Source organism: Pteropus alecto, unplaced genomic scaffold, assembly GCF_000325575.1.
Source record: "Pteropus alecto unplaced genomic scaffold, ASM32557v1 scaffold7, whole genome shotgun sequence".
NCBI classification, from domain to species: Eukaryota; Metazoa; Chordata; class Mammalia; order Chiroptera; family Pteropodidae; genus Pteropus; species Pteropus alecto.
In genome coordinates this window covers 48,021,441-48,034,224 of record NW_006494614.1, presented here as the reverse complement: position 1 = coordinate 48,034,224, position 12,784 = coordinate 48,021,441, and the positions used below count along the sequence as shown (strand labels likewise).

At 55.2% G+C, this 12,784-nt stretch overlaps 1 protein-coding gene across 1 annotated transcript in view; it reads right to left on the bottom strand.

Annotated features, from left to right (window-relative positions):
* CAPN5 (calpain 5) overlaps window positions 1-12,784 on the bottom strand; it is a 52,889-nt gene that overhangs the window by 33,040 nt on the left and 7,065 nt on the right. The window contains exon 2 of the mRNA XM_006926642.3: window positions 3,704-3,948. Within this exon, the coding sequence (XP_006926704.1) occupies window positions 3,704-3,868 (165 nt within the window). The 5' untranslated portion in view covers window positions 3,869-3,948. The remainder of the gene's footprint in view (window positions 1-3,703; window positions 3,949-12,784) is intronic.

The following is a 12,784-nucleotide window of genomic DNA, read 5'->3' as shown; positions in this document are numbered from 1 at the left end:
TCAACCAAACAAGCAAGCAGGGCAACAGGCTGAGGAAGGAAGCAGGACCTCTGCCTGAGACGGGAGCCAGGGCCGTGTTCTCAGGAGTTGTAGCTTGTCCCCCCTTCCCGTGACCCCTCAACAGATTTGCCTCCCTAGCCCATGCTCCCCCTCTCCCCCATGGCGATCCCATGAGCGTATGCCACAGAGGGGATCATTCCTGGGCAGGACAGAGGCCCAGGTGCTGGCCTCGGTGCAAACTGCCTGTTTGGTGGCATAAGTGGGCTATGGTGCAGCACAGCCAAGGAGTGGGAACTTCTCCAGGTGCTGGTATGAGGAGCACGAGCCCTGAGCATGGGGCTGGGGACCAGCAGGCCACTTTGGGAGAATTCTGGGAGGTTCTGGAATGGATCCCTGTTTGTAGGACTCCTCCCTGTTCCCTTCTTTGTTGCCCCAAGGGACCTGCAGGCTCGCCTCCAGAGAAGAGGGGAGACAGAGTGCTGGATGGGTGGTGGAGGGCCCTCTGCCCCTGCAGAGATGGGAAGGGACCCCACTAATGCCCTGGGCCTGAGAGGAGGGAGCTCCCCATCTCCTCGCCCCTTTAAGTCCATCCTCTGGGATTCCCTGTGAATCACAGGTCTTGCTGACGGTCCCAGTCTCTTATCTCCCTGGAGAGGCCTGTGGGGGAGGCCAGCAGATGATTACTAAACCGGAAGGAATAAACAAGCGATGAAGCTGGGGAGAAGAGGAGGGTGTGGGCTTGAGGCAGGTGCCCTGAGTGGAGACTGAGGAAGATGAGGCCTGGCCCCACCTGCAGAGTCCACAAGAGATGGGACTTCCCAGGCAGGGCCAGCTCTGGGTCCCCAACATAGCGTTGGCAGGTGGGTGAGAAGGGAGCCAGTTTGTCATCTGCCTGCCATGTATCTGACACCACAGAGGCCTCAAGTCATTTCATCCTCCGGAACCATAATCGGCAAGAATTATTCTCTCCATTTACAGATGAGACAACTGAGGCCCAAAGAAGAAGAAATGACTTGTTTAAGGTCACACCTCCCATAAGCTAAGGCTAAGTCCATCTGGCTCAGAAACCAGCCTCCTCTTTCCACTTTGGGAGAAAAATAGAGGGAGGCCGGCAGGCTGTAAGGCTGGCTCAGGGGTTCCCCAAGAACACAGACGCCACGACACCAACACCAACTGCCCTAAAGAGGAGGCGGAGGTGCGTGGGAGAGAAGAAGGGCCTCCCCTGGGCTGTCGAGAAGGTTGGCTTTTTGCTCTGTTTGTAAAGTCAGGTCACAGAATCCAGGAAGTGGGACTCCAAAGAAATACAGCTGCCTCAGGCCAAAGTTCCATCTGACTGGCCAAGGGCCAAGCAGCTGGGAGTTAAGTCACCCCACTGGGCCAGTTTCACCCCACCCGCCTGAGGCAAACCAGGCCTGACTTCCTGCTCCACCAACCACCCATCCTGTCCATGGAGTGAGGGCCTGCCAGTCACACTGGCCCCAGGAAGTGGGACTCCAAAGAAATACAGCTGCCTCAGGCCAAAGTTCCATCTGACTGGCCAAGGGCCAAGCAGCTGGGAGTTAAGTCACCCCACTGGGCCAGTTTCACCCCACCCGCCTGAGGCAAACCAGGCCTGACTTCCTGCTCCACCAACCACCCATCCTGTCCATGGAGTGAGGACCTGCCAGTCACACTACCGCCACCCAGCAGGCTTGCTGACACATGGACCACCCATCGCACCCCAGTCCACAGGGTCTCACCTCCTCATCCAACACCACTCAGCCATGCTGGCCTTGAGCCGCCTGCTTTACCTGGAACTGATCCCCCGCTGCTACCCCTGGGCCCCACTCAGACATCCCCATCTCAGCACCAGCCACCACATGCTGTCTGTCACCGGCCTCCACATTCAGGGAGCGGGCAGCTCTGTTGCTCCTCTTTCAGTGTCTAGAGAGGACCAGGCACCAAGCCCGAGGAGGAAGGCAGTGAAGGAGAGGACAGTGTGGCCGGACTCCTGAACTGGCAAGGAAAGAGGTCCAGAGAGGGCAGGTGACTCCACCAGGGTCACACAGCAGGGGGATGCTGGGCCCAGCCAGCCTGGCATTTCTTCCAAATGCCGTTTGGCAGCAAGTCCAAACTTCCCCAGCCTGGCCTCACTGGCCTCCTTCAGAGCCAGGATCTAGAATGTCTGGGTGACGGCAGGAGGGCAGGAGGGTGAGGATGGGGCAGCGAGGGGGTGGAGTGAGAGTCGGGTCAAGAGCTCGAATGTCCGCCCTCCACCCACTTGAACCGAAGGTCTCACAAAGGCCCTTTGAGAGTGGCCTCCTTCTCCACCCACCAGACAAAAGGCAGAAAGGAAGGCGTGGGAGTGGGGGACCCAAGAGGCGGGAATCTTGCTCCTGGGAGTTTCAGAGAACCCAGGCAGGGGACAGAAATTCTATCTATTGTGGCTCATGGGGATAAGGGACTCTTTATCTGGTGTCAGGGAGGGAGGCCAGGGGTGGCAGGCCTCCTGGTCGCAGCCCAGATCCACTGCCAGCTCCCTGGGCAATGGGGGCACCCTCCTTTCTCTCTCAGCCTCAGTTTCCCTTCCTTACTCAGCCAAGAAAATACACAGGATGTTTTCAGTCAGAAAGGACTTGAGATCATAGCCTAGGAGAGGAACAGGAAAACTAAATTTCGTTTTCCCAAAATGTCCAGGGGGCTAGAGGGAACTTTGTAAATGCTAATCTGACCCTGTCACACCCTGCTGGCTCCTGCAGCCTCAGAGCCAATCAGCCGGGCCCCCGCTGGCTTCCTCTTCCCAGCACTCCCCTCCATATGCCCTGTGCTCGGCGGCACTGCCATGTCCCAAACAAGCCTGAGGGTTACAAGCCTTGGTGCCTTCTTCACACTGTGCCTTCCGCCTGCATAGCCCTTCCTGGCAAACGTCTTCTCCAATGATTGGGCAGGACTTGGGCACAGCACTAAAGTCCCTCCTGTGTAACCAACTCTCACAGTGTCACCAGCACAGTGGTGGAAACTGGGGAGGGGCCTGAGGCAGTGACCTCCAGCAGCCTCCTCAGTGGTCACCCAGGCCCCAAGGAGCACTCATTCTCATACTCAGGAATCAAGGTTAAAAAGAATGAAATGATGCCACAAGGCAGGCCCAGCACTTCCATTAAACACATTCTGGCCTCAGCGACCAGGGCCCGGGCAGGAGGAGCAGCCAGCCGGATGCTGCATAATTCACCATTCTCAATAGTGACGGTAACAGCTGCCCATACTGGGCGCCAGGCTCCACGCCAGACTTCTCCATGCATCATCTCTTTTCCTGTTCACAACAACCCTATGAGGTACTATTACTTTTTACTACTATTATTATTGATTAATCATCATTATAAATACTTTTCATTTACAGCCAATAACTATTTCAAAATCGTTATGGTAATTATCAGCAGAGTAACTTCCTTACACTTGAACGTTACTCAATATTTCATTTAAAAAAAAAAAAATCACATCCATGCCACCTCATTTTTATCTCAATGGACCCTGGGACTAAGGCCGGTTCTCCTGGCTCCAGGTCCAGATCAGTTCCACAGCAGGAAGGCCCAGCATCAGGCCTTCCATGCTCCCGGCCACCTGGGACCTCAGGATGAGGCCTCCCTGCGGCCACCATCGCCTGCAGACTGGGTGGGTCTGGGTCTGGGCCTGCTCGCCTCAGCTCCAGCCCGGGGCAGACACTGACCTTGGGCCGCTGCCACCTGACGGCGGGCCCCGGGGTGCCCTTGTAGTACAGCGAGTCGTCAGTGGCTGGGAAGCTGGGGTCCTCGAAGAGCACCTTCTTGCGCAGACAGGCCCGCTTCAGGGCTGAGTAGTTCTGGTCTCCATAAGGCTTCATGCACGAGAACATGGCGGCCACTGCCCTGGGAGCGAAGGCCCAGACAGGGCAGCGGGGGGTCTCGGCAGGTGAGTGGGCGGTTCCGGGGGCGCCTGGGAGGACAGAAGGCAAGAAGATCATCATTTTCCGAGGACGGGAGGCCCTGAGTGCTCTCTCCCAGCAGCCCTGTGAAGCGGGCATCCTCATCCCCATCATACAGGACAGGAATGGAGACTCAGCGGGGCGAGGGGTGACCTGCTCAGGGTCACGCAGCTGGTACACACAGAGCAGGAATAGGAACCAAATGGTCTGACTCCACAGTCTGAATTCTCTCATTTCTGAAGCTTAGAGGTGACACCAGGCCCACAAGCCAACAAACCAAAGGCACGACCACGTGGAGCTCAGGACTGTCGGTCGGTACCCACAGCGCACTTCCCTTGTTTTACCAGCCTTCCCTAAACCTCCCCGGGCTGCATCCAGACGAGTGGCAGACCCACAGCTCCCTGGCTCGTGTCGCAGCCAGAGGAAAGCAGCGGCACTGTCTCCAAGTCGCTCCTCCGGACCGCCACCCCTTAGTCTAGAGCAGCAGGTGAGTGGGCGGTTCCGGGGGCGCCTGGGAGGACAGAAGGCAAGAAGATCATCATTTTCCGAGGACTGGAGGCCCTGAGTGCTCTCTCCCAGCAGCCCTGTGAAGCGGGCATCCTCATCCCCATCATACAGGACAGGAATGGAGACTCGGCGGGGCGAGGGGTGACCTGCCCAGGGTCACGCAGCTGGTACACACAGAGCAGGAATAGGAACCAAATGGTCTGACTCCACAGTCTGAATTCTCTCATTTCTGAAGCTTAGAGGTGACACCAGGCCCACAAGCCAACAAACCAAAGGCACGACCACGTGGAGCTCAGGACTGTCGGTCGGTACCCACGGCGCACTTCCCTTGTTTTACCAGCCATCCCTAAACCTCCCCGGGCTGAATCCAGACGAGTGGCCGACCCACAGCTCCCTGGCTCGTGTCACAGATAGAGGAAAGCAGCGGCACTGTCTCCAAGTCTCTCCTCCGGACCGCCACCCCTTAATCTAGAGAGGCACGATTCTGCCCTGTGTGGAAAACCTTGACCTGGGCTCCATCCAGCCATCGCTCACATTCATTCTCTCTTGCCCCCTCCCTCCAGCATTTCTGGAATAAATGTCTCCAGTCCACAGGCAGCACTCTCACTGCTCCTTAATCCCAATGACCTAATTCCCCAGAGGATCTGCGCCCCCGCCCCCAGCCTCCAGGACCTCCCCATCTCCAAAGCCACTCTCTCAGGACAGCATCCCAGATGCAGCAGCTGTGTCTCACCCTCCTGAACAGCCTCCTCCTCCTGGGCTCCGGGGGCATCTGGCACTGGTTCTGACCCCTCCCTTATCCCAGACATTCCCTCCCCCACTGGGGTCCCCGGTGGTCTGTCTGCTCACCTGCCCCCCGCTGATGACCCCTGTGTTTAGCCTGGACCCCAAACAGGCCCACTTCCTATGAGGACCACGGGCCCCTCATAGATACGAACCCCAAACCTAGCTACTTATCTTCCCCACACCTCCCTGAGATTCCCCAGTCCAGGGAACAGGACCATAAGCACCCCATGAGACCAGAAGCCCCAGAGGACTTGGTTTGGTCCTCCTGGACGTGTAGTCCCAGGCACAGAGCCTGACATAGGAGGTGGCCGTACATGCCAGCATCCTCCTTCAGCCCTTGAAGGTCCAGGTGAGCCCAGCACCCTGAACCTTGTAGCCAGCCACTTGCCAACCAAACACAAGTGACATGGACAAATCGACATGGCTAAGAAAACCTCCAGGAGGGGAGGGCAGGGTGAGGAGCAACAGCCAGCAGGGCCTGACACATTAGATGACCTGAAAGAAGCTTGGACAGCCAGTCACCTAACTGACAGCCCCATCTGTGACCCCATATCTCAGACTCCACCTGGGCTGCTGGCAGAGCTCCACACTCCCCGAGTCTATCCATTCTGGGGCCTGCCAAGGGCAACACAGCAACGCTGTCAAACACAGGTCCCAACTTCCCAGACCAGCTGAGGGACACTGAGGCAAGGTAGTTTGAGAGCAAGACTGATGTGTGTGCCAGTTCAAGCTGCACCACCCACCTGCTATGTGGCCTTAAACAAGGCACTCAACCTCTCTGAGTCCCCATTTTCTCATTTCCACAATGGGAACAATGTTGGCTCAATAACTGGAAGATACCATTACAATCAGGCAAGGGCCACGGAGTCTGCTTAGCAGGCCGGAGGGAAGAGGAAAGAGAAGCGGCCAAGCTATCTCTCATTCTGGGAGAGCGCCTCCATTCCTCTGACACCTACCATGTGCAAACCACCTGGCTAGAGGTTTGTGCATAGCATGTGCAAACAGTGTTGGGAGCTCATCCCTCTGCTCAGGAAGGCCAGCAACCCCGGCCTCTCCCACCCACCCCGCTGCCTTGGAGACCAGAGGAAAAAGAAGCGGGGAGCCCGGGGAGCCAGCCCCTGGGCTTCTGGAGCACAGCCACCTGGGAGAGTCATTAGCATCACGGTTTCCGGTTTCTGCAGGGCCTCTCAGGAAGCAATTTAAGTTGCAAGAATTAGATCAAAGAAGCTGAACGCAGGAGCCCAGAAATCAGCTCTAGAAATTCCAGTGTTCAGAGCCCAAAGGGCCCAGGGAGGGAGAGCAAGCTAGCTGAGGTCATACAGCCAGGCTGCTGGAGAACGAGGGTTCTGGCAGCCCTCCAGGCCACAAAGCAGCCAAGACTGCTGGGAAGGGCTGCTCCTGGGGAGGTGGGTGTCGGAGAGGGGAAAGCTCAACTGGGCCAGGGCTTGGAAGAACCTGGGCCAGGCCTAGCCAGCTGAGGGTCTGACCCAGTTCATCCATCTCTGCCATCTCATTCCTGCCAGCCAGGCTGATCCTGGCCTACTTAACGCCCGGCTCTTTTGGCTTCGGCCTTTGCACAGGCCGCACCTCATGCCGACTACCCTCCTGCGCCCTCCATCTGCCCCAAGGTCACCTCCTAAGCCATCCATTGGGTCAATACCCCCATGTGGTCGCAGAGTTACCAGCCTCTGAGCTTTGCTCTCTCCCTATAACTCCAGGCACAACCATGGAAGGCCACGGATACACTCGGAGTCAGGAAAACCTGACTCTTCTCTCTGGGCCTGAGCTTAGGGCAGTGGCACTGCCCATCGTCTGAACTTTTTTACTCTGTGTTTGAGCTGGGCACGAACAGGACGGTCCGAGCTTCCCAGAGGCCCTTCAGCCTGCCCTCATCCCTCCACCCCTGTCAGTCTCACCCTGCCCCTTATCCCACCCCAATTCTCCACCCTGGGCCTAAGTTCCAGCTCCTTACAGTTCCCTAAAGCTGTTTACTCAAGGTCTTCACACACGTTGTTCCTGCCCCACGTGCATACCCGGAGAACCCCTGGCCACCTTCAAGACTCAGCCCAAACACCTCCCACCTGCCCCTGACATCGCTCCTCCCTCAACCTCCGACACTGCATTGCATCCCACCTTTGTATGACTTGTCCACCTCCCCAGTCCAGCCTATGCCCTCCAGGGCAGAACCCCTGTCCAGCTCCTCTCTCTATCCCCAGAGTCCAACATAGAGGTAGGGGGCCAACGAAGTGAATTTGTACTGAATGAACCAACACAGGTGATGTAGGCGTAATTCCTTCATGGATGGGAAAAACAGGCTCAAAGAGTGGCAGCAACTCCCAAGAAGGATCAGTTTTCCATACCAGACCCTCACCTACTCTCAGATTTCCTGAAGGCCATGGCCCGCCCCTTTCCAGGAGACCAGGCCTCTCTTCTTTCCCCATCCTGAAGGCTGGGTACCAGCTGGTGCCCACACCCCCATTGTCCAGGGGGAGGCACTGCTGCAGCCCTGGAGCTCTGTGCTGCAGCCCAGCCCTTCTCCAGCTTGGCTTTAGTTCCCCAGTGTCCCCCTAAGCTGTGTGACCCTGAACAGGCCACAGTGACTCTCTGGTCTGAATGGTCCTTTTCTGGAAGGAAGAGATGATGTGCCAGGACCTCTGGGAGGAGCAAATGAGACACTGCTGCATTTGTACACTTTAATGCACTGTGCCCCTGGGGGATGTCAATATCAACACCTGGGCACATCTACAAGGTCTCCAGATCCCATCCAGGAGGGTTCCAACAATTCAGTGTTCTGGCCCCCAAGAAACTTCATGATCTACTGTGGCTGACAGACACAAAGCAAAATGAAGAATGTGCCATTTCAGAGGTTCCAGCAAGACAAATGCAAGGAAGCTGTCATAGAGGCCTGGCCCCAGAAGTTGGCTATCTATTAGGTGAGAGAGGCCTTTCCAGGAATGGGGAACAGCTCAAGCAAAGCTCACAGTGGGAAAGTACAAGGAGATTCAGACCCAGCCTGGCACAGTGGGGCCCTATGGACTGAGCATGGGGTGCTGAGCTGGATCAGAATGAGGGATTGCCAGAGTGCTCAGAGAACCCAGTCTTCCTGCAGGTCAGTTAGACCTGAGTTCAAGTCCCAGCTGCACAACTTAGTGATGTGTGTCCTTGGGCAAGTCCCTAACCCCTATCAGCACCACCTGGTTCTAGCCTCTAAGTGGCAGAGTAAGAAAGCAGCATCTGCCATGGGCCTGTGCTAGCAGAGTCTCTGTTCTTGCTTTGGAAACGGTGTGTACCCGGGCTGTTCCCTGGATCTATCGGAGGTAGTGCGGACAGGCTGGCTGTGCCCAGGGCAGAGAGGGCTCGTTGTGCAGCAGGCCACACTGAGCCAGCTGCAGGAGGGAGCTGACACCTCCCTGGACACAGCAGCCATCACAGCCAGGAAGAAAGAGAAGAAAGAGTTTTAGTTCCATTTTGTAGATGAGAACATCAAGGAACGTGTCCAAAATCTGTGGCTTATTAGCGGGATCCCGAGCTTTCAGACTCCGTATCATGTCAAGGCTTCCCAAAGCAGGGCTCCCCAAAGCAGGGCTTCGGGTTAATGCTGCTAACATTTTAGGGGGTACTCTGATGTGGCAATAAATAAGTCGTAAAAAAAAGTTACCTCCCAGCCATTTTTGTCTTGAGGAGAACTCAGTTTGATCCAGCGAGTCTTTAATCAGTCATGGCCTTTGCCCAACTACTTAACAAGGGAGGACCGGGCCTCAGGCTCAGGGCAAAGCACCTGGCTGGAGCTAAATGAATTTTCTTGTTGTTTTTACGTGATCTTTAAGATACTTCCAGTTACTTTGTAGTTATGGAGAGTAACACTGACTTTCCATTTACAGTAGACACACAGTTTCTTCTAAGAAATAAGAAAAAAGGCAGTTGATTTAAAGAAAATTATTAAGTTCCTAGTGGTGTAGGTGGGAACCTTTAGCGTACACCAAGCCACGGAGGGCAGGGTGCTGAGGAGGAAGAGCTGTGTGGCAGGGACAAATCATCTGACCTTGAGGGCTCTCCACTGAGAGGTGGGATAATGAAGCCAGCAGACAGAGGGCCATGAGAAGCCAAGGCCATGTGAAGAACAGCTGGAGGACTTGCACTAGCAGTTAACGAGACCCATTGCAAAGCTCCGGTAATTGACACAGTGTGAGATTGGCACAGGGTAGAAAAAGAGACCAATGGAACAGAGCAGAAAGCCCAGAAAGAAGCCACAAGTGGAAGGACACCTGGTTTATGACAAAGGAGACACCAGAGTGTCTTGGGGGAAAGGATGGTCTTTTCAGTGAATGGTGCTTGGTCAGCTAGCTACCTGCACGGAAAAAGCTTCATCTTGACCCCTACCTCCCACTATACACAAAAACAAGTCCACCCAGATCGTAAATCTAACTGAAAACTAAAATAATAAAGCTTTTTGAAGAAAACATGAGAAAAAGAACACGCCCAAATAGCCAATAAAAAAAAATGCTTGACTTCATTAATCATCAAGGAAATGGACATTAAAACCACAATGAGATACCAAACCCCAGAATGGCTAAAGTGAAACCCGCTCCCCCACCATTCGCCCACATTGGTACAACCACTTTGCAAAATCATCTGACCATGTCTACTAAAGCTGAACAAACACATATTCTATCATTCAGTGATTCTACTCCTAGGTATAGACTAAACAGAAATGCATGCACATATTCACCAAAAACATGCACGAGAATTCTATCGCAGTGTTTGTTAAAGCTAAAAACGAGAAACGACCCGAATGTGCAACAACAAAAAGGACAAATATGTTGTTGTAATGGAATTATTATACAGTAATGAAAATGAACAAATTATTGCTGCTTAAAACTCTATGGATGGATCTCATAAGCATAATATTAAACAAGAAAAGCAGAACTGCAATTCCATTGACACGAAGAAGCAGAGGCATAACCCATCTATGGTGACTAGAAGGCAGGAGAGTGGCTGCCTTTACGGGTAGTGACCAAAAAGGGCATGACAGCATTTCTGGTAATACCGCTCCTGGATCCGAGTGGCGGCTACATGGATGGGTGTGCACCTGTGCACCTGTGACTTATGCACTGTTCTATAGCTGAGTTATGCTTCAATAAAAAGTTCTTAAAAGCCAGTGCAGTGGCCCTGGACAGAAAGGTTGGCTGAATCTGGTGACCCTAGTCCCACCGGTTCTGGGCTCCTCACAGCTCTGGCCCCATCTGGCTGGACACGACATACTTTCAGGGAAGGAGCTCCGAGCTGGGTAGGAGCATTAGTTTTGGCCTGGCCTTGTCATACACAGGCTGTGTGACCTTCTGTGAGCCTCCTCCATCTCTCGGAACACTGTGGCTTTTACACCTGGAGTGCTCAAGTCCAAGAGAGAGTCTCACGGGTGAAGGTGATGCGCCCATACCCCAACCAAGCACACCTCCAAGGTTTCCTCTCCATCTGAGGAGGGGATGCCAGCCACCCAGGGACCATCCCCGGGAGACGTTCTCAGCCCTGCGGCAAACACAGTGCTCAGGGAGAGAAACTGAGAGGACACAGAGGGGAGGTGGGATGGGGAGATGCACAAGACCCCAGTCGGAGTTCCTGGAGTGCCAGGGGCAAGGATCAGACCTTGTCCTGAGGTGATGGAGAACTGGGAAGGTGCTGAGCAGCGGGGGACTTGAGATCCATCTGGCTGCCACACGACGAATGCGCTAGAAGAGGGCAAGACTGGAGCAGAAAGGACAGAAGGGAGGCCGTAGAACGTGAACTGGTAGGCTCGTGTGTGACGAGAGAGCAGTGGCGTCTAGCGCTGTGTGGGTAGAGATTCAACTCTGTTTGTGGCCAGCAGTTACAGGGGTGAAAAGGAAGACAAAGAAAGGCCTGCTAGGGGTCTCTCCTCTGTGCCCCAAGTCCCCATACCCCATGGCAGGGGCCCATTGTGCAGCACAGGACCAGCAGAGTGGGAATCATCCAGATGTCGTGGAAGAAGCCAATGATGCCCCACACCCATAGCCTGGCGATAAAGCCCCCCATCTCCCTCCCCTCCCTTCCTCGACCTCCCACTACACCCCACTCCAGGGGACATAAATAAGGAAAGGGCCGTAGCCTGGCGATAAAGCCCCCCATCTCCCTCCCCTCGACCTCCCACTACACTCCACTCCAGGGGACATAAATAAGGAAAGGGCCAATGAGCTGTGTCTTATAATTCAGGGGACACAGTCTATTAATATGCACATCTTCACTGACACCCATTCTGGGCTGGCCCTGAGCTGATGAAGACGGAGTCAGACAGTCCCAAGGGAGAAGAGGCACAGGGTCATAGACAAGGAGCAAGAATTAAACCAGAAACACAGTGGTCAATGCTCCCAGGAGTAAGGCGTGTTGCAGGTAGGGTTATAGAGGTGGAAAGAATGATGGTGGCTCTTCAAGAAGGAACCTAAGCAGGGCTTGAGGGCCTGGCGGGAATCAGCAGGGAGGGGAGAGCAGGCAGGATGCACTCCAGGTGCAGGGAGAGCACCGAATAACAGCTGGACAGCCAGGCCACAGCTCGGAGCGGAGAGAGCTGACAAGATACTCTGCAGGGCTCTTCCTGAGGACAGAGGGGAGCCAGGGCTGGGGTGGAGGGGCAAGACGAAGGGTCAGATGCTGAGGGAAGGGGCGGAGGCAGTGACCTGGGCCCTGGAAAGGGCAGAGCCTGAGTCTGGTAACTTCCTGGTTATTTGGGGCTTTTGTTTCCGTCAAGGTACTCATTCCCTTTTTGTCACATTCTCCTCTTGCCCCACAAGTCAACATTTCAAAAACATGCTTAACAGGTATTCTCTGTCCTATCGTGGGTATATTTTGGCTTCCCAGGACCCATCTCCCCCATATACTGTGTACTGAGGACTGGATGGCAGGGTGGGGGAGGAGTATGTGGAGGGAGAGCTGGGCCGGGGCCACGGGGTTTCGGGTTCTGGGCTCCGGCAGCAAAGCCAGGGGCCAGGCCCAGTGAGTCAGTCCAGCCATCGCCGGGCAGGCTGGCAGCGGGGCTGGGAAATCCTGTCTTTCTTCTTCCCTCCCCTTATCACTTCTGTCTCGTGTCCAACCCAGTCTCCACCCAGCTGTGATGATCTTTCTAGCAAATAAACCTGACAAGTCACTCCCCTTATAGGAGACACAAAGGGCCTGGAGGGCAGGGCCAGGGGTGTGGGGTACAGGTCCTCTCACTGGTCCTGGGGGACAGTGGTCCTAAGGCACTGACATCCCCACGGCAGCGTTTTGAGGGAAAATCCAGCATCCAGGCCAAGCTCGCTGTGCGGCCTGGCTGAGCGCCAAGGCCTCTGCCCCACAGCTGTTCTTCATTGGGATTTGGGCCCTGCCACAGGCTGTTGGGGGAAGGGAGTATGGGAAGCCTGGGTAGGCAAGGCATACCTGGGAGACGAACCTCCGAAAGTGCACTCTAGTGAGGGCTCCAGTGAGGGCAGGGACAGGAAGAAGCTGAAAACCTGGTCCATCTCCTAGAGGCTGTGGCTTCCTTGGGTGGGGGGCGGGTGGGCAGCG